This window comes from Python bivittatus, unplaced genomic scaffold (assembly GCF_059951505.1).
Source record: "Python bivittatus isolate LINGU-HERP-01145 unplaced genomic scaffold, Pbiv_v1 ctg000350_np1212, whole genome shotgun sequence".
Classification (NCBI taxonomy): domain Eukaryota; kingdom Metazoa; phylum Chordata; class Lepidosauria; order Squamata; family Pythonidae; genus Python; species Python bivittatus.
The window spans coordinates 28773683-28796093 of NW_028277074.1; the positions used below are offsets into that span (position 1 = coordinate 28773683).

General features: G+C 36.1%; 1 protein-coding gene across 1 annotated transcript in view; it reads right to left on the reverse strand.

The window, feature by feature from the left end:
* Positions 1–22411, reverse strand: part of IL1RAPL1 (interleukin 1 receptor accessory protein like 1) — a 770120-nt gene that overhangs the window by 19461 nt on the left and 728248 nt on the right. Inside the window, exons 7-8 of the mRNA XM_088144810.1 lie at positions 13825–13957; positions 12349–12494 (exon numbers count right to left, since the gene is read on the reverse strand). Of these exons, the coding sequence (XP_088000936.1) occupies positions 12349–12494; positions 13825–13957 (279 nt within the window). The remainder of the gene's footprint in view (positions 1–12348; positions 12495–13824; positions 13958–22411) is intronic.

Sequence of the window (22411 nt, forward strand, 5' to 3'; positions counted from 1 at the left end):
AAAAAACCTACCCTAGCATTATCAGATTAAACCAGGATGATATCATAGAATTTTTTGTCAGCAATTAAAATATACACTGCCAAATGCATATGCTCCTAGAAACACCTCATTTGGGACCTTTAAATGAGGTTTATGCTTTCATTGTTGCAGCTGTCAAATCCCTGTAGCATATAGGTTTGTTTGTTTCAGTTTAGTACAGTGTGATATAATTTTGTTTAAATGTTTGAGGTCCATGTCCTTGTTCCCTGATTTGGTATACAATCTGTAGTTGCTGTCCACAGCACTGCTCACAATCTAGTTTGGACTGAAGTTTCTGCGTGTAAGCCCTGTCATCCATTTCTGGCTTATAAACTTTTAAACTGTAAGCCCTGAGCTCCCCCAAATTTAAATAGCTATAGGCTATTTGGGAGCTAGGAGTGAAACCCTTCCACGTCAGGTCACTGGAAAAAGGGTGAAATGGTACATCACTCTTCTTTTAGGAAAAAAGCACAGAGAAAAATAGAAAGCTCAGTGAAATAAAAAAAAGGTAATAAAGCAATTCTCTTGGGGACTGAGCCAGCAACCTTTATTCAGAAACAATGAATTTTAACCATTATGCTATTTGAGAACTCATAGAAAGGGTAAGTTTAAAAAACATTCAAAAGAAACAGGGCAATAAGCATTAAAAAAAAAAAACCTGCTTATTGTGCCTGCACATATATGTGCATTTTTGTCTATAACCATGGAAATACAAATTCAATTTAGCATTGTGTGTATGTATATATGTACATGTGTGTGGGTATACATAATGTGCTGTATTACACACACACACACAAACACACACACATGTTTATGAATGGGAAGAACACCATATATTAAGGAAAACAATTGGCCATTGCTTTCCTGGAACAGAAAGGTAGAGCCAGAGCAGCTGTAGAATTGTACAATGGGAGGATGTGGTAGCCTGCAGTCCAGACTGAATACATTGCCAGCTGTTGCCAAAGTCTCTCCGTCTGAACAAAATTTTCTTAAGCCAATTTAGAGTTAAGCTGGCATGAGCACAGGACAGGAGCAGATTAAACATTAAATGTGGATAAGCTCTAAATCTAATTTAACCACAAAAAATGGATCAACAGAAAAGGAAGCTGCGCAGAGGCTTGGCAACAGAGGTAATGTATGAATGATTTATTGGGCATTATAGGAAATGTTCCTGTAATTGTTGTGGATTCCAGTCATTTTAGAGGCAATGTAAGATCCCATATGTGTGTGGCAGATGCCCACCATAAAATTTAGCCCTTGGAATCCATTAGTTCGATACAGGAACCTGTTCTCCCCTCTACTTTGGAATTCACTGGATGAAATCAGTACAAATGAAAAGCCCAATGGTCCTAAGTCTATATGGAATGTAAACAAGGAAGCAAACCCCAGATATATAAGTGTTATAAATATATAACATGTTGGGTTATCAGAGACATAATATTACATTATATTTTTAAATTTAAATTTAAGCCTTTTTGAAAAGATTTCTTTTACCACTCAAGTTCCTTGGAATGAGATGCATGATTTTTTAAAAAGGGTGGAGGAAAGCAACTGCAATTCAGATCAAACATGCCTATTTTGCTCTTGTGTTCTAATATTAAAATACAGGTCCTGTATTTTTAAAGGAATCAGAACTCTAAAAGCTGTCAATGAAAATTACCAGACATTTCCTATGGGAAATAGCATTATGCCAAGCACAGCAAATAAATGAGTGCTGAATAGCTACATTTGGGGACAAAGCAATCATTTAGCAGTTAACAATATTCTTTTGGCAGCACAAGTCTAAATTTACTCTAAGGCAAAATCCATTAGTAGCAACTGAAGTATGTTTTTTTGGAGGGAGGGGGTTGGTTGTTTAAATAATAATAAATTGTTTTAATTTCCTATAAGCAGTTTGATCACAGCATAGATCTGTTCTCTTATCTGGATAATTAAATCACCAACCTCAGTGAGTGAAAGAACAGCTAATTAAAATAAAATGTTAATATTTTCTGGACACATTGAATGGCATCATGAGTGATAGATGTGTTTATTTTATAAAAATTCTACCATAATTATCAGATGCATTTATGGGCTGTATCTTTCATCTGCACCTGTTTTTAATTTTTGATGAATTTCCTCAGCAATGACACACAGGTAATTTACTTATCATTAACTGCATTTGCGCAGAGAAGTAAATAATGCAAGAATGTTCCCAGAACATTCATCCACCACATATTTTGCTTTTATAGGCTTCCAACTTAATGAACTGTTGTGATATACTATATTTCTATCACGTATAAGTGAATGTGCACTGAATGTCACATTTTTAGAAAATTATGAATTAATATGTTGAAATATATGATTCTCAATTTCATGCTCTTTATATATGACTCTTTCAAATATTTCCTCCGGTTGTTTCGGGCATTGTATTCAAGTATTTTCCATTCTTACAGAAACATGCCTGTTCTGGTCTCCTATTACAGAGGTAGATAATAAATTAATCAGAGTTTATTTTCTTTAAGGACTAAGCACTTAACTTACTTCAAAGGGATGCTAAACTGGAGACTGTCTCTCTTTGAAAGACCAATCTCTAGGTATAAAACCTAGTTCCTAAATTCATCATGAAATCAGAGTTGCCAAATGTGAAGTTCCTGTACCTGTCTTGTTTTCACCTTTATACAAGGCAAAACAGTATCTTTAATTTTGTTTTATTATTGTCAAAAGGCATTGGTTTTATCCAGTATGTTTTTCATTGCTCTCACATATTATTTTGCATGGCTTCCTGGGTTTCTAAATCACTGTTCCATGAAAACTTACACTTGACAGCTTTTTCACAGCTGTCTCTAAACACATTTTAGACAAAGAATCATTTAGCTCACTTTTACAAACAGGCAAATTTTCATGCCATTTGTTCGGCAGTTTCATTAGACATGCAAATTCTGGGCTGGAAATGGAAACTTAGCTCAATAATGCAGAAGTGCCTCAGCTTTTTCTTCTTGATCTCCGTGACAATAGAAAGATTAACAGAAAATTATGGAAAGGCAGTGAATTATCAGTATTTTCCTTCTTTAAAATGGTGAGAGTTGTTTGGCTAATAGCATTGAAGCACCTATATTTCCTCTCCAAAACTTTCACATGGTGCCAGGTGTTACCAATCTGCGTCTGCTAATGATTCTGCCTATTCTTTGCTTTAAATGCATTGTTTCAATTGGGTTTTTTTTTTCAGCAAAAAAGATTGTGAACTCCCAGCTGTTCATGCTTTTATGGGTCAGGTAGGAGATTCACCACCTAGCTATTCAAATGCACTGATGCTTCCAGAAACCTATAGGAAGATTTTAAGAGCTATTTCTAAATTAAAATAATTGCCATAAGTAATACTCAGCTGCTTTTAGGAATTTTTCTTAACAAAAATGCTTATGAACAAGGTATTCAATTAGTACCCTGCTATACTGACTAAACAGCTCATTATTCACATTTTATAGTGCTATGTTTTGGTTAAAAATATGCTAGTTGTGATTCAGCTTTACCAGACAGATGGTGGACTATCCTTCAGAACAGAGCTAGAGTTGAAGCTGGAAATAGTTTCCCCAATATAACATTTGAATTAAATTGCTCAGTGTCCATGTTCATGAAGGGGTTATCCCTGAATATGGAAACAGATTTTGCAGATGTGTCCTGAGTAAACTTAATAATAAATAATAGAAGCAATTGAATATTGATATAAAAATAGACACATGGTTTTACAGAATGGAATCTGTAAAATTATTCCTTCATTTTTTTGCAAGATGCGGGGTTAAATCTTCCTTCAGTAGAAAGGAAAGTGATTTATTTATTCAGAAAATTTAAGTGCCATTTATTTCCTGAAATACAATACTGGTCATTTAAATACCATTTATTTAAACAACACAGTTATTCTTTATTGGAAAAGAGGCCAACATCAGTTGCATGAGTATAATTGCAAAGCAAAGAGTCTGAGATATCGGATCAAGGCTAGTTAATTCAACATCCTGTTTTCTTTGCTGGGCATCTAGACACCTCCAGGAGCTCACCAGCAGATGTGTTTCCATCATGCTCTCAACAGATTGAAGACATATATTATGTGGTGCCAGAAGGATCAACCCTGGGTCTTCTACTATTTTCATTAATGTGAAACAGGTGGAATGCTTATAAAACTTGCAGAGGTTACAAAATTGGGACCGCTAATATCCAAGAAAATTAAAAAAAAAAAAAAATCAAGGCAGCAATTAACAGACACACAGAGATTAACAGCATCTACATACTATTCAAAAGAGACAAAAGACCAGAAGATCACCTCACCAGCAATCAATCACCAGCAATCATCACCCAGATAAGCAAAGGTTACCACCAGGCACACAATCAAGCAGCAAACATATGCCAATCAAAGAACTACAGAGGAGCAAAACAAAACCCCCACCCCCACCAGCACTGGCAAAGCAGGCCACAGCACATAAATAGAGAGCAAACCCCAGCCCATTTTAGCACTGAAGATGTTACTTAGCTGGGTAATGAAATGTTTGCAAGAAAAGAACCAAGCTCAGAGAACCCCAAGGACTCTACATAAAAATAAATTATTTAATTTGAATAATTGGAGCAATGGGTTGAAAGTCACAGAATAAAAGTTAACAGATATGGATGCAAATACAGGCACCATAGCTAAACTTCCATGCAGTGCACAACAAGTACATCTCACAATCTCACCATATGCCTGGTGGGAAAGCCAGGTCTTAAAGAGATTTTTGGAAGCTTAAAAGGTGGGGGCCTGCTGTCAGGGGGAAGGGTGTTCCAAAGGGCAGGGGCCACCATGGAGAAGACACACTTCCTAGGTCCAATGAAATGGCAACATTTAATAGAAGTGTGCCCACCCTATCCAATCTGGTAAGATGGGCAGATGTCCTTAGGAAGAGGCAGTCCTGCAAATAACCTGGTCCTGTGCCATATAGGGCTTTAAAGGTAATAACCAGCTTCTTGAATTTCACCTGGAAGGAAAATGGGAGCCAGTGCAGCTTGCGCAGAAGAGATGTAATATGGGTGAGCCTAGAGGCACCCATCACTGGGTGTGCCACTGCATTCTGGAACAGTTGTAACTTCCAGGTGGAGAATGGCAACAAAAGTGATCAGACTAGGGGGGAAAAAAACTATGAAAAAGAGCTTAGTAATGCTAGGCTTGTTTAGTGAGTAGGGATATGATAGCACTCTTCAAGTACTTGAAAGACTTGTTCTGAAGAAGGCAAAGGTTTATTCTGTATCAAACCAGAGTGCAGGACACAAAATAATGGATTTAAATTATAGCATCTCATATTTGTGACTGACCATTAGGAATATGAATATATATATAGTAAATATATATATATTAGTAAAAGCAGTGACAGTGGACACTGACAGACTAGTGGTAGTAGGTTCCCCTTCACTGACTATGTTCAAGAACAGGCTACCCAGCTATTAATCCAGCATGCTTTAATTTGGATTCCTGCTCTGAGCAGAAGGTTGGCTTAAATGGCTCTTTTCAACTCCAAATTCCTTGATTCATAGCCCAGGTTTTTGTATTATAGACGATGAAAAAATAAAACTTCCCTGCTCTTTTTTTGACACTATGCATACATTTAATATATCTTTTTCATTTTTCCTGTTTTTCAAAACTATATAGATATGTGATAAGGAAAGAGCTTGACTTGATATCTGCTGTGAATTGCTTGATTAGCCTGGTTTGATGCTTGTTATGTTTGTGGCTCAGGTTAATGGCAAATAAAGTACCAATTAGATCTTTGATTATTAAGCATAAATTAATTGATTTTCTAACCATATTGTCCAAATAGTAGGCTTTTTTCCAAGATAATTGGAAAGATACAGGAGGCATTTTTTCCAAATCTACAGTACCCTTTTTTAAGGCATCAAATACAAACCATACACAATATTTCAGATATTCCAATATTACATTCAATAAATAAATACACTGGTGATTTGGTACAATATTTTAGTGAACCAGAACTAGTTATACCAATAGTCACATAAAAAAAAGTTGATCTGACGATTATTGGGACAACTTCATAAAATTTAGGCTGAATCTACAACATTTCTGTAACTAAAAATATAATTAAGAATAACTGACAAGTTCTGATGCATAACATGTCTTACCACTCCATCCAGCAATATTAACAGGTTATGGTAAAAAAAGGTCAACATAATGGTCAGGATGGTGTGATGGTATAAACTGGTTCTGCCAGTTTATTAGTGTTCCACAGATTATAAACATAAAAAACAGGCTGAGCTTCAATTGCACTATTGTGGCCATCATCTTGACTTTTTTGACCACACCTTGAGGATATCCCTGACTCCATTAATGTTGTCTTAAGGAAAATTAACAATATTACAAAATTGTGCTACAAAGTAGCATAAAGAGTTGTACATTCTATAGTTGCAACTTGTAATGGATATAAATAGAATTTCTTTTTATTTACTCTGGTTCTTTCCTCATACCACTTTATGAAATGTAGGACATAATTGATTTCTCAAGAGATCAGCAATTTAAGCTCATAAAAGAACTTCATTTTAGCAAAGGTATATGTAAAGATTTGTAAACAATTTTATCAATATGTCAAGTATTTGACACTAGCAACTAAAAAGAAGTGCACCATGGATTCTTCCCACCAAAATGAAGCAGCTGTGCATGCATGTACATGCAGAAAACTGTGAGAAGTTCTTGAAGGAGTTTTGCAAAAGATCCAATTCCAAAAGATGTATTCCTGCACATTGTGAAGCAAATCTTTGGAATGATTTGCATAGTCCCAGTTCAAATATCAAGCTAAGTGTTACTAGATCCTCTTGTTCACCAAGGTCAATTGGAGACTCTAATGATAGTGGCCCAAATGATTCTTGTTAAAAAGCATTTGTACGCAGTGTTCTGGCACCCCACATCATAATTGTCAGAGCCCAGAAGCATAGTCACCCAATACTATTCCTACCTCTGCAGGTAAGAGTTAAAATAGTATGACACAGAATCCCCAACCCTCATCTCCGGAAATTGGTTAGAGAGGTACCATGGCCAGTGACATGAAAACTGCTAAAAGAGGGGGCATCTCTGTCTCTCACACAGATAGACAGACAGACAGACAGGTATCTAACAGGGAGACTGGTTGTTTCTGTTCCAAAACTAGGCGGGAAACCAGATAAAAGTGTTAAAATAATCTGTAGTTTTCCAAGAATGTCTGCAGCTGCACAAAGTCTACCCTGTCAATCACCTTGCCCCCCCCCCCCCCAAAAAAGGGATATTTGGAATAATGGAATTCTTTGGATCAGGGAGAATTGCTTTCAGAAATGGCAACCACTGGCTCCTTTAAGGCCAATAGTTCTATTCTATCCTATAAGGGTTTCCTTACTATTCGCTGGATCCAGTTAACTTCCCTTGGCTGGTAGAAATAGGCTCAGAGGAGTTACAAAAACAAACAATAGGCTGGAGAGTTACAGGTATTGCCATAAACTGAAAGTGATACCATGTAATGAGACCACACAATGTACTGGATACTTCAGCATTAAAAATAGCACTCAAGTTGGTAGGCGTGTAAGCGATTTTATCTTCAGACTGATTGCAAATTGTCATAGAAAGTTTTGAGAGCTTCAATATAGGATTTCTAGAGCAAACAACAATAGGTTCGTGATTATCCTAAACAATTTTTTGGAGCTGAATTGAGGAAACAATACAGGCCACAAAGTAAGTCTTATTAGTGGCCTTTACAGTCATTAAATATGCATGACTATATGCTCTGAGGCATATCGACTCAGCTTCAAGGTGCATCTTATAAATTTGTACTGCAGCCATCTCATTGCTTGTTTCATTGCCCCAGCAAACCAGGGAGCTTCCCCCCAAAATGAAAAGCCAATTCCAAAGTGGAATCTGTCAGGTAAATGTTGCTGTCTGGAGAAAATTCTAGATAATTCTAGATAAAATCCAAATCTCTGAAACTCTGAATCACTTGGGTGACCTGCATGGGGTATGGGGGGATAAAGCTTAAATAGGAATTTTATGAGGGAAAAATACAGAATATACAATTTCAGATGTATCTAATCTGGACACAAATTTGTAAACAAAAAAGTTCACAAATTAAGAGATAAGGGGAGTTTTAAAACATCTATTATATTTTTTGTATTACTCTTCTTCAATGTCATACTTGGAATTTTACAAAATAGCCAATTTATTGTAAAATTGTAGATAGTTTTCAGAGGAAATTACTATTGTTTCATGAATTGGATTTATTAGCTCATTAATTAGCTTACATTTTATACAAAATATATCAGAATGCTAGCAAAAGGAAGCTGCCTACATAGAAGCCGTCTACAATTCCATGAGTGTTTTCTGTAATAATGAATAGAAAAATAGGGATCAGAGAATCAAGATCACTGCCAACAGATTATAATTTGCAACAAAATCAATAGAAAATCATTCATTTATTCTTTTGGAGGACAATAATAGGAAAATACTATTAACTGGCATTATATAAAGAGGTAGGATAGGAAGTGGCATGACATAGGAGATGGAAGAAAATACAGTGGTACCTCGGGTTACAAACACCTCTGTTAATGAACTTTTCGGGTTACGACCAGCTCCGGCCGCAAAAATTTACCTCGGTTTGCGAACTCCGCCTTGGGGTACGAACAGGATATGCGGCCATTTTCCCTCCTGTGACATGGTCCGTGGCCATTTTTCCTCCCCTGACACGTGGTCCACGGCCATTTTCCTCCTCTGACACGTGGTCCGCGGCCATTTTCCGCCCCTGACACGTGGTCCGCGGCCATTTTTACGTCCCTGACACGTGGTCCGCGGCCATTTTCCGCCCCCGACACGTGGTCCGCGGCCATTTTCAGCCCCTGACACGTGGTCCGCGGCCATTTTCAGCCCCTGACACGTGGTCCGTGGCCATTTTCCTCCCCTGACACGTGGTCCGCGGCCATTTTCCGCCCCTGACACGTGGTCTGTGGCCATTTTTACGCCCCTGACACGTGGTCTGTGGCCATTTTCCTCCCCTGACACGTGGTCCGCGGCCATTTTCCGCCCCTGACACGTGGTCTGTGGCCATTTTTACGCCCCTGACATGTGGTCTGTGGCCATTTTCCACCCCTGACACGTGGTCCGTGGCCATTTTCTGCCCCTGACACGTGGTCCGCGGCCATTTTTACGCCCCTGACACATGGTCCGCGGCCATTTTCTGCCCCTGACAGTGGTCCACGGCCATTTTTACGCCCCTGACACATGGTCCGCAGCCATTTTCCGCCCCTCACATGTGGTCGTAGGGAGGGGGACTCTCCCTCCAAGCAATAGGCACCTCCCTGTCCTCCACGCCAGAATGGATTAACGGTAATTACATTGAACCTTATGGGGAAATTTGCTTCGGGTTGCGACCAATTCGGGGTGCGACCAGAGTCACGGAACGAATTAAGTTCGTAAACCGAGGTTCCACTGTATTCAGAAGTTAAATTCTGAAGTTATTTAGGCTGAAAGAAGGTTGACAATTGCTCTCTTTTTAACAAATAATGTAAAGGAGGAATAAACATAGTGGATCATAAAAAGAGAGAATATGGGAATTATTCCTTTTTATTAGTAGTGATGGCTAATAAAGCAAGGAGGATATTTTGTACATTTTGTACATAGTAACAACTACTGATTATATAGAACTGGTTACAAAATAAGCAAATAAGGAAAATGCTGTATTGTATAGGAAAAAATCCCATATTTTTGTAAAGATACATAGCTTAAAATTCAAGTTGAAAAATTCTAAGAAGCAATTATGACATTAGAAGTTCCTTTACAATTTCAAGTTGCTTTGTAATTAAGACTACAGGAGGTAAGTTCCATGTTGTGAAAAAGTCTCATATTACAGCAGTACCAGTAAATGAATATGTTCTCTCCATTTATTATTATATTATATTGCATTATTAAGACCTATTATATTAATAAATCGTGAGCTTTCATCTCCCTCTACTTCTCTCTCTCTCTCTCTCATTCTCTCTCTCATAAAGCTGTGTAACACATAGTCTCTATCTTGTATATGTAAAGCTTCTCCATCCAGTTACATTGAACTGCAACCTCTATAATTCCCATGATGGCTGAGAGATTATAGAAACTTTAGTTCATACATTTGAAGACAGGATGGGTTAGATTGTATTTATATAATGCTCGTTTTAGAAAATGACTATGTCTATTATTCTAATACATTTATTACAAGTTGAAATGGCAAAGGCCTTAGTTGAATATTGCATAAAATGATATAAAATAGTTTTCTATTTTTCTAAAAGTTGTCTAAAATCTCTGTGTCTGCAAGGTATTAAACATTGCTTGATCTTGATAATGCTACTACTGTGAAAAAAGAACAAATTACAGTGAAAAAGCAGGATCAATGTGACTTCTTCAAATGGAAATACTATTGGATTTTTTTTCCAGTCCTTTAGTTTTATCTTTCTTTTAGAATTTTTGCTTATTTTAGAACTGTTGTAACTTTTAATATGTTATTTTTATATTTGTCAGACACATTGATAAACTGGGTTAAAAGATGGATTTTAAAAAATTCCCCTATTAATATAGACATTAACATTTAAGGAAAAATATGCTTACTTCATGGAATATGAAGTGAATATAACTAACCAGGCAATCTGATGCCTATGCATATCTATAAAAAAAATTAAAATATAAAAATGATCCATTGAATTTATGGAATTTTCTTACTTGTAAGGAAGTAATATATCATTACAGCCTAACTTGTAATTTTATCAAATAACAGGAATTATTAAATTGCTAAAAGCATGTATCTAATATATGCTCCAGAATAAGCAAATAATTGAGAACTAACACCTAACAAATTTTTACATAATAAAGATGGAAGACTAAGCAGAGAAATACCATTAAGAAATGTTGCTATGGTGAAATTACTTTTTAAAGCCAACAGATATGCAGAGCCTTTACAGGTGGAAAACTTGCTTGATTTTTTAAAAATAAATCTAACATGGCTAATTTCTCAATTTACTGAAAATGTCAAAATGGAAAGTATACTGAATATATCCAGGTATGTCTCATTTTCACAGACCTAATCAAATAACTTCACCAACAACTAAGATCCTCTGTTTTTATAACTTAGGTCCATTTGCATCAGTTCTGAGATTTTTTTTAAATCATATCCCTGTTTCCCTAGGAGCAAATTGCTATTTTGATTAATTACTATTACTATTGTTACAGTGTGTGTTAGAAAGACAGACAGACACCCACACACATGCACACACAGAATTAGAATAATTCTCCTGGTATAGCTATCAGCTTTTTTTCTGTGATACTTACTTTATTTTTTGCTCTATAAACATAATAAAATCCATAATCTCAAAAAAATAATTAGCAGGATAGTTATATAGGAACAATGTATATTAGAGACAGTTGGATGCACATGAGAATCACAGTGCCTATAATCCCAGCTTGTGCAGGAATGCATGCTGTGCTTTAGAACATCAGGGCTGAGAAAAAGAAAAAAATCGTTATCCACAACCATTGGTCAGTCACCAAGGAAACACTGTGGCCATTCCAAACTGATATCTGTAACCATTGGCTTGCGCATTATTCAACGCATCTGAGTAGAATCGTGCTTGCATTAAATTACTAGAAGGACCATTCTGTCTTTTTAATGGCCTTTGGCCATTAAATGTATGAGCCCCTGCATGCTGTCAGTCAGGAGAGGTAGCTTAATGCAGAACACAACCGCAAAAATGTTATAACTTGTACACCAAGTAGTATTAGATAAATGTTACTGTTGGTATCGGTTAGATTACAGCTCTCCAATTTTGGCAAAGAGATAAAACAAACATACAAAACAAAACAAAAAGAAGGTACTTAAATTTCAGTCCCAATAAAGTTTTAAACATAATAATTAGAAGAGAGAGAAAAATAAAATATTTGTCAAGCGATAATCTATAAGCACAAAAACAAAGTTTCTTTCTTGGTTGTTTGGGCCCACTTCCAAAATACATTTAAGACTACTGGATTTCTTTTTTGTATTACGGTAGACATTAAAATTCTATTAGCAATAACTTCCTACCAGAAAATATTTATTAGTTCATTTTCCACTTGTTAAATGTATTTCCTATATAAACATTATTAAAAAGTTATTGAACTGTATTTCTTCACCAGACAGCCATATTTAATGATGGATTTCTATTATTTATTTAAAATGCCTATTCCAGAGAGAGTGAAAAATAATTTATATTTTCTCTCAGGAACACAAAGATAAAAATAAATAAGAAAGTAACCTTATATAATATAGAATGTAAACAATAATTAAAATATATGTATATACTCACCCCTCTTAAGTAGAATAACTGTAGCATGTCTGCGGCCATATCCATTTTCAACATAGCATGAGTAATTTCCAAGATCCCCTTCTTCTACTGAATCAAGAATTAATGAGATGGAAACTTCTTGTTCTCCAAGATGTTCCTTAAGGACTCTGGTAAAATAAAAATATTATATATATCCATAATTGTTGAAAAATAATATTGCATGGAAAGAATCTTGATATAATCTTTATAAAAAAACAAGTAATAGCGTTGATGTAATTAAACCACTAGTTTACTATTAATATATATTAATACACCTGTTTGTAGATGCTAATAAGATCTAGAATTAGAGGATGTTTTAGAACATTTTTTTGCTAAAATATCCGCAGTTATCCTCATTCCATGAACCCTTTTTAAAGTAAAAAAAATGAGGCAAATAAAACAAGTTCTGAGAAAATGATTATCTAAATACTAAATAATTTTACTATACTTTTTTGCAGTTATGATAAAATATGTTCTGTCATGGTTAAAATAAAATTTATTTCTATATACTTCCCATTTTTCAGTTAATTAACATATTAATATCCACAGAAGATGAATGCAGTTCTTTGAGTAAAAGTACTTTGAGGAGTGATAATCTGTTATTCTTGATTTTTCTTTGCATTTTCAAGCATTATGTATTTTCTTTTGCTCATAATACTTGCTTATTCTCAAACAACACATACACACAAATAAACAAACCCCAAAAGCAATTATCACTATTTCTAAAAGTTAAGAAATATCTGAATGAATATCACAGAAAGACTTTGTATATGGAAACAATTTCTCATATATATAGTTACAGTATTTCTCATATATATAGTCATTGTACTTTATGATAACATTAATAAGATAGGGAAGCTATTAGCTTTCTCTCCAAAGTTGCACATTGTTGCAAGCTATGTTCATATATCTAATTGACAACTGCAAATCAATATATGAATTTGAACTAATTTGTACACATCTTATCCACTGACTCTCTCTCTTTTTTTCCTTCTCTCTGTGACACTGGACTTTCCTCTCTCATTTGATTTATTTTCATTTGATGCAAAGGCAGCATTCTCAGGCAGTAGATTCATGCCAGATAGAACCAAAGAAGGCTTAGAAATTGCATTTGTCTTAACTCACTGTTTCAGTGACTTTCGTTGATTGTGTATCATAAAATTTTGGGTTAGTATTCTGTATTTTATTCATGAAGATTTCTAGATATTTTTTACAGTTACAGAATCCCCATTCTTGCTTTAACAGTAGACTCTTAAAGTAGTCGTTTTAGGAATAATTGTATATGTATGTGAAAGATCAATTTTCTATGCCGTTCTCAGTACTCATCTTGCAAAAAAGCAAGGCTCAGATGATTTTGTGCACTTTAATAATGTCTATTGCTTTTTTAAAATTTGATTTGATTCATTTCAGAGAACAAGCTATTAGTCTTGACAAAACATATGTACATATATTTTTTACCTAATATCACTCTCCCAAACCCGACTTTCATCTAAATCCTCAATAAACTTTTCGCCTTTCATCCAATACATTAAAGGACTGACTTCTCCACTGTATCCAAAGAATGCTCGACAAGTCAGATTAGCAGAATGGCCTGTAGAAAAGAATTAATAAAGAAAATACGTTAGACCAAAACTGGCAAAACTAATTTATTTCAAGATTGACCATAAAGCAATGCTTTATCATATAAATCGAAGAGAACATTACATGAAAGTTAACCTTAGCATTCCTTCCTTCCTAGAAACATTTCTGACCCAATTATGTGCATAATACATGCTCAGGAGAAGGAAGGGAGGGAGGAGGGAGGAAGGGAAGAAAGGAGAAAACATCGGGGTCATTCCCAAACAAACATTTAGCAAATATCTAAATGAATGTTAAAGGACAGTTTTACATAGGAAATGCAATTTCTCATGCATATGTTTAATGTACTTGAGGATACACCTGATAAAATAAATAAGATATGGAAGTTCTTATGTATTAGTCCAAAGTTATTTGCAGCCTATGACCAATTATATAATTGACAATTTCAAAGCAATATATGAATGTATCAAAACAGTACACTGCCTATCATTTCTACTGAATACACACACACACACACACACACACACACACCCTTGAAACAACTAAAATAAAGAATAGTTCATTATTTAATGACAGATATTCAAAAGCAAATTAGTTATTTGGTTTTCTTTCAAAAACCATTTTATGTGTTGTCAGAAGCCTCCATAATCCACAGAACCCAAAAATCAAGAAATTAATAGTTACTCAAGATCACATAGTTCTACATTACTGAAACACTATTATTTATTAATATTAAGCAGCAATACTTGTTGTAGCACGTGGCTGGATAATCCAAGGCCTGCAGGTGTAGTTAACTGTAGTTAAGCAACATATGGAGTACCACCACTGACCACTTCTGCCCTAGAACATGTTATTTTCTGAAATGTCATGTGTATTCCACTTCTTTTGCTTTATTTTGCTTGCTGCTACCTGAGTGTTAGGTTTAATGGGAAGAGTATAGGAAGTGAGTTCTTCATTTCCTTATATTCAACTCCATCCCAGATAATTGTGAGCTCCAGTTCTCATATAATCAAACCTTAGCAGTATGATAGTATGCAACCGAAAATGTCACTAGAACCATTACTAGATTTGGAGTTGTTGAATAATACAAAGCATACACAGTTATACATACCCAAGTGCACGCACAACAGCACATACATACTCACAGAATTCACACCAAGATATACTCTGGTAAATTAAAATAATTCAGTGATGGGAAAAGAAGATACACATGAATGTGAAAGAGACCATTTATCTGCAAGGCATTGGATATCATATTCAGTAGTAGCTGGCAACCAGTATGTGGTGCACAGCTCTGATACAACTCTGGGGAGAATCAAATAGCCATAATGAGCAGAGTCAACTATACCTAGTTGCTACTTATAGTCTTTTTTTTTAAAGGAAGAGCTAGAAAAACACTTATGTAAGGAACTGAAGAATGCTGTCCCCCCTGGCCTCCCCAGATATGGGTATTCTCAGGTTAGTAGAAGGAATTGAGGATTTTTATTTCTAGACTCAATCCAGGGCCTTGTAGATATAACTGAGTATGTCTCTTGGCCCTTCAAAACTAAAAATATAGAGACAGTATAGAAATAATTATTATTTACTGTAGTTGCATTTGTAAAAATGATGGGATAAATGCTAAGAATGTTTGCTTGTTGGATATGATAATAGTTAGAACCCTGTTAGGTCTGAAGAGGTTTGCAGAGATTATTCCCAATCAATCATACAGATAAGAATCAAGTTTTCTGATAGGCCCACTTCATATTGTGTACCTTCTGCTAATTACATTTATGCAAGATGACATTTTCACCTTTGGCAATAACATGTACCTGCAAATCAGTGGCACAGCCACAGGCACATGCATGCCTCCTCAACACGCCAACATATTCCTGGCTGATCTTGAACAATACTTTCTTAACTCTGATCCCCTTTGCTTGAGATTCATTGATGACATTTCATCATTTGGACCCAAGGAAATGAATATATCATCAAATTTCATCATGACTTCTGTAACTTCCACCCCACCATCAACCCCAGCCTAGACCTATTTTCAGAACAAATCCACTTCCATGATGTCGCCATAAAACTACATGAATGACACATAACCACCACATTACACAGGAAACCTCCATGCTTCCAGCTTCCACCTAGAACACATGACCAAAGCAATTACTAATACCTAGAGTCTATGCTATAACCACATTTGTTCTGACCCACTTGACAGAGATGCTCAATTGATGGAATTAAACCAGGCATACCTACCCATATCCATATCTACCCAATGAAATAAATAGATAAATAAGTAGAACCAGATCAATTCCCAGGAGCATCTATTAAAAGACAGACCATAGAAACACAACAACAGAACACTGATTGTCACCTGCAGCCCATAGCTCATGTCACTAAAGCTCACTATTAATAAGCTACAGTTATTATTGGGCAATGCCACTGCACTCTCTCAGGCACTGGGTGGCAAGTCCATACTTACATACAGACAACCACACAATCTGAAGATTCTCACAACAACAACAGGACAATGATGCCAGTATGAGAACCGGACCCTGCAACAAACCCAGATGTCTACTCTGGCCTCACATTTACATCCAACAGCTGTATCACAGGCCCCAACAAGTACTGTACATACACAACATTAGATATACTTTCATATGCTTTTCTTGCAAAGTGATGTAGGACACCATCTGTCAGTTAAACCCTCTGGTTTCTATGTAGGACAAATGGGACTAACTGCGCAAAACAATTAAAGTTTGACATGAGGATTCAAAACAAGGGCCAATTAATATCAGAGCACTTCAACCTCCCAGGACACTCCAGACCAATCTTCAAAGTGACTGTTTTGAAAAAACAGGAGTTTAATAACACCATTGAGTGAGAAATTGTTGAACTCACATATGTACATCAAAAAGTTTCCGGCAATCTCAGAAGACCTTAACAAACAAATGGGTTTTTATCACATTACAATTGTTAATTTATAAGGTACTGGTAATCAGTCTCACATGTAACTTGCACTTGCAAAACCAACCTAGCTCCTTCCCCCCCACCTCACCCCATTTAAATCCTACATCAGTCTAGTTCCTCTATGAATCTAATGAAGTAAGCTGCAGCTCATGAAAACTTATGCTTTTCAATAAAATATGTTAGTCGGAAAAGATCCTACCAACTCCTGGTTTTTGTTTTTTGTTTTTTTGCCATCATAGACTAATACAGCTCTTTTCCTACTCCTGCTTGAATCCAGTACCTTCCACTTTATTATATGTAATGAATATGGATCATCTTACTATGAATCCATCTTAAACTCAACAGTACAGACCGTTTTGGGTGTATATTAATGTGACATGTTTATCTTAAATCTTAATGGAATGTGAGAGGAACTTTAAAAAGCTAAACCTCTTTTAAAATTAGGATTGTTCTTCATAAATCCTTAGGAATTCCTCCCCCCACCTCCAATATTCAAGGATATTTTTAAACACAAAAGTCATCATTTTTATTCAACTTGAAATATTTCCTCGTAGAAAATAAATTAGAAAAGAAGCACCATGTCCTAGAAATATAGTATGGATTACTGTTCAGCATCCGACATTAATATGCCAGGTATTCTGCTATAAATTAATACTGAGGGTGCAGTTCCTATATAATCTGTACTTTCCAGCCTGGCTGAATTTAACTGTGTACTATTGGAAAAGTGTGTCACATAGGCAACGTTCTATGATCTACTTAGTGAATTACTACTTACAGGGAAAAAAAGAACAGAAATGGTTAGTTCTTGTTTTATTTCTTCTTTCCTGAATTTAGCTATGTTTATTCACACAAGTGATTTATACTAATGCAAATGCCACACTAGGAATTGCCTCACACATGTCAAAACTGTGCATTTTTAAACAGGCAGAATGTCAATCTTCAAAGATTAAAAAAAAACGCCATGTAACTATTCAAAAGGAGCAATTTGTTGTCTGATTTAATATACAACTGTATATACAGTATAATAATGATAATAAAGACTGACCAATTATTTATTTAAAGTCAAGGTGCTCCAATTCAGAGTGCGGGTTTTCACCTTTAAAGCCCTACTTGACATGGAGCTAGGTTACTTGCAGGACTCTCCCTGATGGTTTCTGTCCACTCTACCAGCTTTGCAGAGTGAGCATGATCGGGGTACTCTTGGTGAAACAGTGTCACTTGATGGGCCCCAGGAAGTATGCCTGTCATAGTGCCTGTCCTATGGAATAGCCTCCCCTCAAAGAGATGGCAGTCTCAACCCTACTGGTCTTTCAGAACCACTGTGATGACCTGGCTCTTCTCCAGCATTGGGGCTGGGATGTTAGTTACTGGAGTTTGACATGGATGTATGTGATGTGTTTCTACACTCAAGGGGAGGGCGGGGGGAGAGAAACTTGGGTTTTTCTTGGTGTTTGATGATGCATTTTATTATGTTCTCCACCCAAACTTTCATGGCTAGATGGGAGGCCACATACAGTAAATCTGGTTAATAAATAAACACATAATGGAAAAAAAAATTGTATTCAGTAGATCATCATTTGGACCATATATTTTAGAATGAGAATAAATGTTCACTGCACTGCCAGTGCTCAAATATGAAAATACTAAAGAAATCTGTAAGTAATGTGCTTTGGATGGTTAACCACAGACATTTATTACACAGAAACAAAAATTGGAGAGACTTAGTTTGCTGAAGCAAATCCAGAAGAGAGGTCTGAGCCCTAAAACATGAGGCTACTATTTTCAAGCATGTTCTGCTTCCCTAGAGAGACATGAATGACAGAGAGTTAAATTTCTATCTCTCTCAGTAAATTTCCCATTTTTTAAATTTCCTTCTCTATCACTAAGCACTTGCCCCAAACTGATTTTTCCTTGGATTGCTGACCTCCTGAATAATTCACCCTCTCCATTCCTCATTCCTCACTCACTTATTTACAATGAATGCATGAATAGAATGAATAAATAGTGCACAGTGTGTAACTGTCTCTAAAGACAACAATAAACAAAGCCTAATCAAGATCACCAGAAGAAGCAAGCAACCAATTGTAATTAACAACAGGAGCTTTGTATATTTTGCTCATGACCCATTATCCTCTAAGTCCAGGGATGGATCTAAGATCGAATATGTAGATTATATAGTTTTTCAGATCTTTATTTCTCTTTCTTAACATCATGAAGGTTCTGGATTGACCTTCATCAGTGATGTTTTAATTGGATTACTGCACTGAGTAGACAGACAAATTCAGTGCCCCTTCTAGTTTTATGCCTTTACAATTCTGTACCTTATAATCACAAATGTACTTGAACAAAACTGAGGCACTTAGGTTTTTGAGATTGCATCCTATGCCTATTTACTATAGGAAGGTCACTTAGTATTAAATTTCATGAGCCTGGTCTGCAAAGTGTGCAAATATGACAAAAATGAATACTAAATTATTCATTTTATATTATGAACAGACCTTTAAAAAAAAAAGATTGGGTTTGATAAGGAGATAAGTATTCTATCTTCTTCAAATCAACAAGAAAAGAAGTTGGTATTGAAAGCTACCCACCCTGCCAGATAAAATACTCAGCTAATTTTGGCTGTTCCCCTGAGATTGTAGAGCTGAAGGGCAGTGCTCTGATTCATTTTCCACTGCAATTCTTACTCCACACATTGCTAAAGGAAGCGCTGTCATCAATTTCTATTCAAGCAAGAGCATCAGGAAGAGGTATCAGCCTGGGCAGAAGTACATAAGAATGCTAGACTATTGCTCACCCCTTCTTTCTGGCCTAAGAGAGAATAAAAAACTTAGGAGTAAATAAAAAGACTGGAACACATTCCCTCCAGCAGCCAACCCTCATAAACAGGGATCAACACCAGACATACAAATGGCAGAAAGCAATGGTCTAATCAAGGAACCACAAAGAGGAAACCACACACCTCCAAAACTCACAGAATAGATTGATCATGTGCCATCAAGTTGTTTTTGATTCCTAGAAACCACATAGATAGATTTTCTCCATGACATCTATTCCTAACCTGGTCTTTCAGGTTTGCCAATGGCACGCTCATTGCCCTCACTGTAACCGAGTCCATTCACCTTGCTGCTGGTGGTTCTCTTCTCTTTCCTTCCACCTTTCCCAGCATTACAGCCTTTTCCAGAGAGCTAGGTCTTTGCATAATGTGTCCAAAGTAGGATAATTTGAGCTTCATCATTTGTGTCTTGAGTGATAACTCTGGGTTGATTTGTTTGATGATTCATCGGTTTGTTTTCTTGGCTGCCCATGGTATTCTAGGAGTTTTCTCCAGCATCAAACTTCAAAGGCGCCAATAGTCTTCCTATCCTGCTTCTTCGAAGTCCAGCTTTCGTTCCCATAGAGTGTAACAGGGAATACTATGGATTGCACACTTCTGAACTTTGTAGGTATAGACACACCACAATATTTGGATATCTTTACCAAGGCCTTCATGGCTGCTGTACCAATTGCTGGTCTGTGGCATACTTCTTGACTGCTGGTTCCTTTACTGTTGATGGTTGATCATAAAAGGCAGAAGCTATCCATCACTGCAATATCTTCATTGTCAGTTCTAAGGCTGGTTGTTCTACCTGATGTCATTAGTTTGGTATTTATATTTAATTTTAGTCCTATCTATCATCTTTATTATGGTCACAGACCAGAATTACAAATAAAAATACATGAAAATACATGAAATACATTAAAAATGCATTAAATGAAGTGAACAGAACATGATAATATATTTACAGATTGGTGGGATCATCAATGGGCAGTCAAAATCTGCCTAATTTTTCAGACAGTGTAACAAAATTTAGCTATGTTCAGGGAAACTAAATCATTCTGATCAGATAGCAACAACTGGACATAAAAAAGATCAGAATTCCCTGGATATTTTATCAAATGAGGAGTTATTAAATGGGTTCGTGAGTCCTTATAGAAAATACAGTATAACAGGACGTGTGCTATACTTTCAATAGCCCCTTGTCCACAGGGGTAATTTAGTCCCATTTATTCACTGTACTCTTTGACTTTTAGTACTACGGCTTGCAGATCCTTTGCATTTTCAGCTATCAGGGTAGTGTCATTGGCATAGTGAAAGTTATTAATGTTCCCTCCTCCAATTTAAAAAACACACTAAAATTCTTCCAGCTCAGCTTCGTTTAATATATATTTAAGATATAGGTTGAATAAATAAGGGGAGAGTAGACAGCCTTGTTGCATTCCTTTGCCAACCTGTAGCCAGTCTGTTTCATCATCTTCTGTCTGTTCTGTGGCTTTCTGACCTGTATATAAGTTTGTCATGAGGACAATGAGATGTTCTGGGATTTCCATTTTTTTGAGCATGTTCCACAGCTTGTCATGATTGACACAATTGAAGGCCTTTCTATAATTGATGAAGCACATAATGACTTCTTTTTTTTTTTTTTTGGTATTCTTTGGCTTTCTCAATTATCCAACATGCATCAGCAATAATGTCTCATGTTCCTCAGCCTTTTCTAAAGCCAGCTTGAACAACTGGGGTCTTTTTAATGTAGGACTCTAATCTGCATTGGATGATCCTAAGCATTACTTTGCTAGCATGTGAAATTAAGGATATTGTGCATGCTCTGTTAAGTTTTATTTTTTGGTACTGGAATGTAGATTGAAGTCTTTCAGTTGCTTGCATGTTCTGTGGTTATCACATTGAACTTGATCATAGAAGTCATTAACCTCCTGTTCATCTTCATTGGTGGTTGAAGCATAAACTTGAATGAATATCACATTAAAGGCTTGTCCACAAAAACTAATTGATATTATTTGATTATTGATTGCATTGTAGCCAGGTACTGTTCTGCTATACCCTTCCATTCCTTTTTTGTTTTTCATGTTCTGGTAATAAACAGTGTGATCTTCTGACTCAAAGTGTCCAATCCTAATCCATCTCAATTTTTAAGATGTCAATTTGAGTGGTTTCATTTCATGTTTCACTGTCTTGAGCTTTTCTGTGTTCATGCTTCTTACATTCCATATTCCTACCATAATTCTGTCTTTGCAGCTTCACATTTTCTTTTCCTGTATGCCAAGAACAGCAAGTAGACATCCAGAAGGCTTTAATCCAGCCATGTCACAAAAACCATTACTACTCCAAAAGATCCTCAGCTATCCCTCTGTGGCATGTTGAATGTCACAATCTGAGGGGCCCATCATCCAGCACTATATCGTCAATAATTTTATCCTTTCTATACATGTGGTTTTCTTGGTAAAAATACAGGAGTAGTTTATCACTGCCTTGCCTGCACAGTATGAATTGATGTCTTTGCCATTGGCACTAACATGATCATCTGCCCACAGCACTTTGCTATATCACTGCTGCCCAATCTAGGTCCTTTCTTGCTATAGCTGGCCAGCTGGGATGATCTTCATGTCATAGATAACTTTGGAATATCAAAGAAGAGTTTCCAAATCAAGATAAAGATGATGAATAAATAAG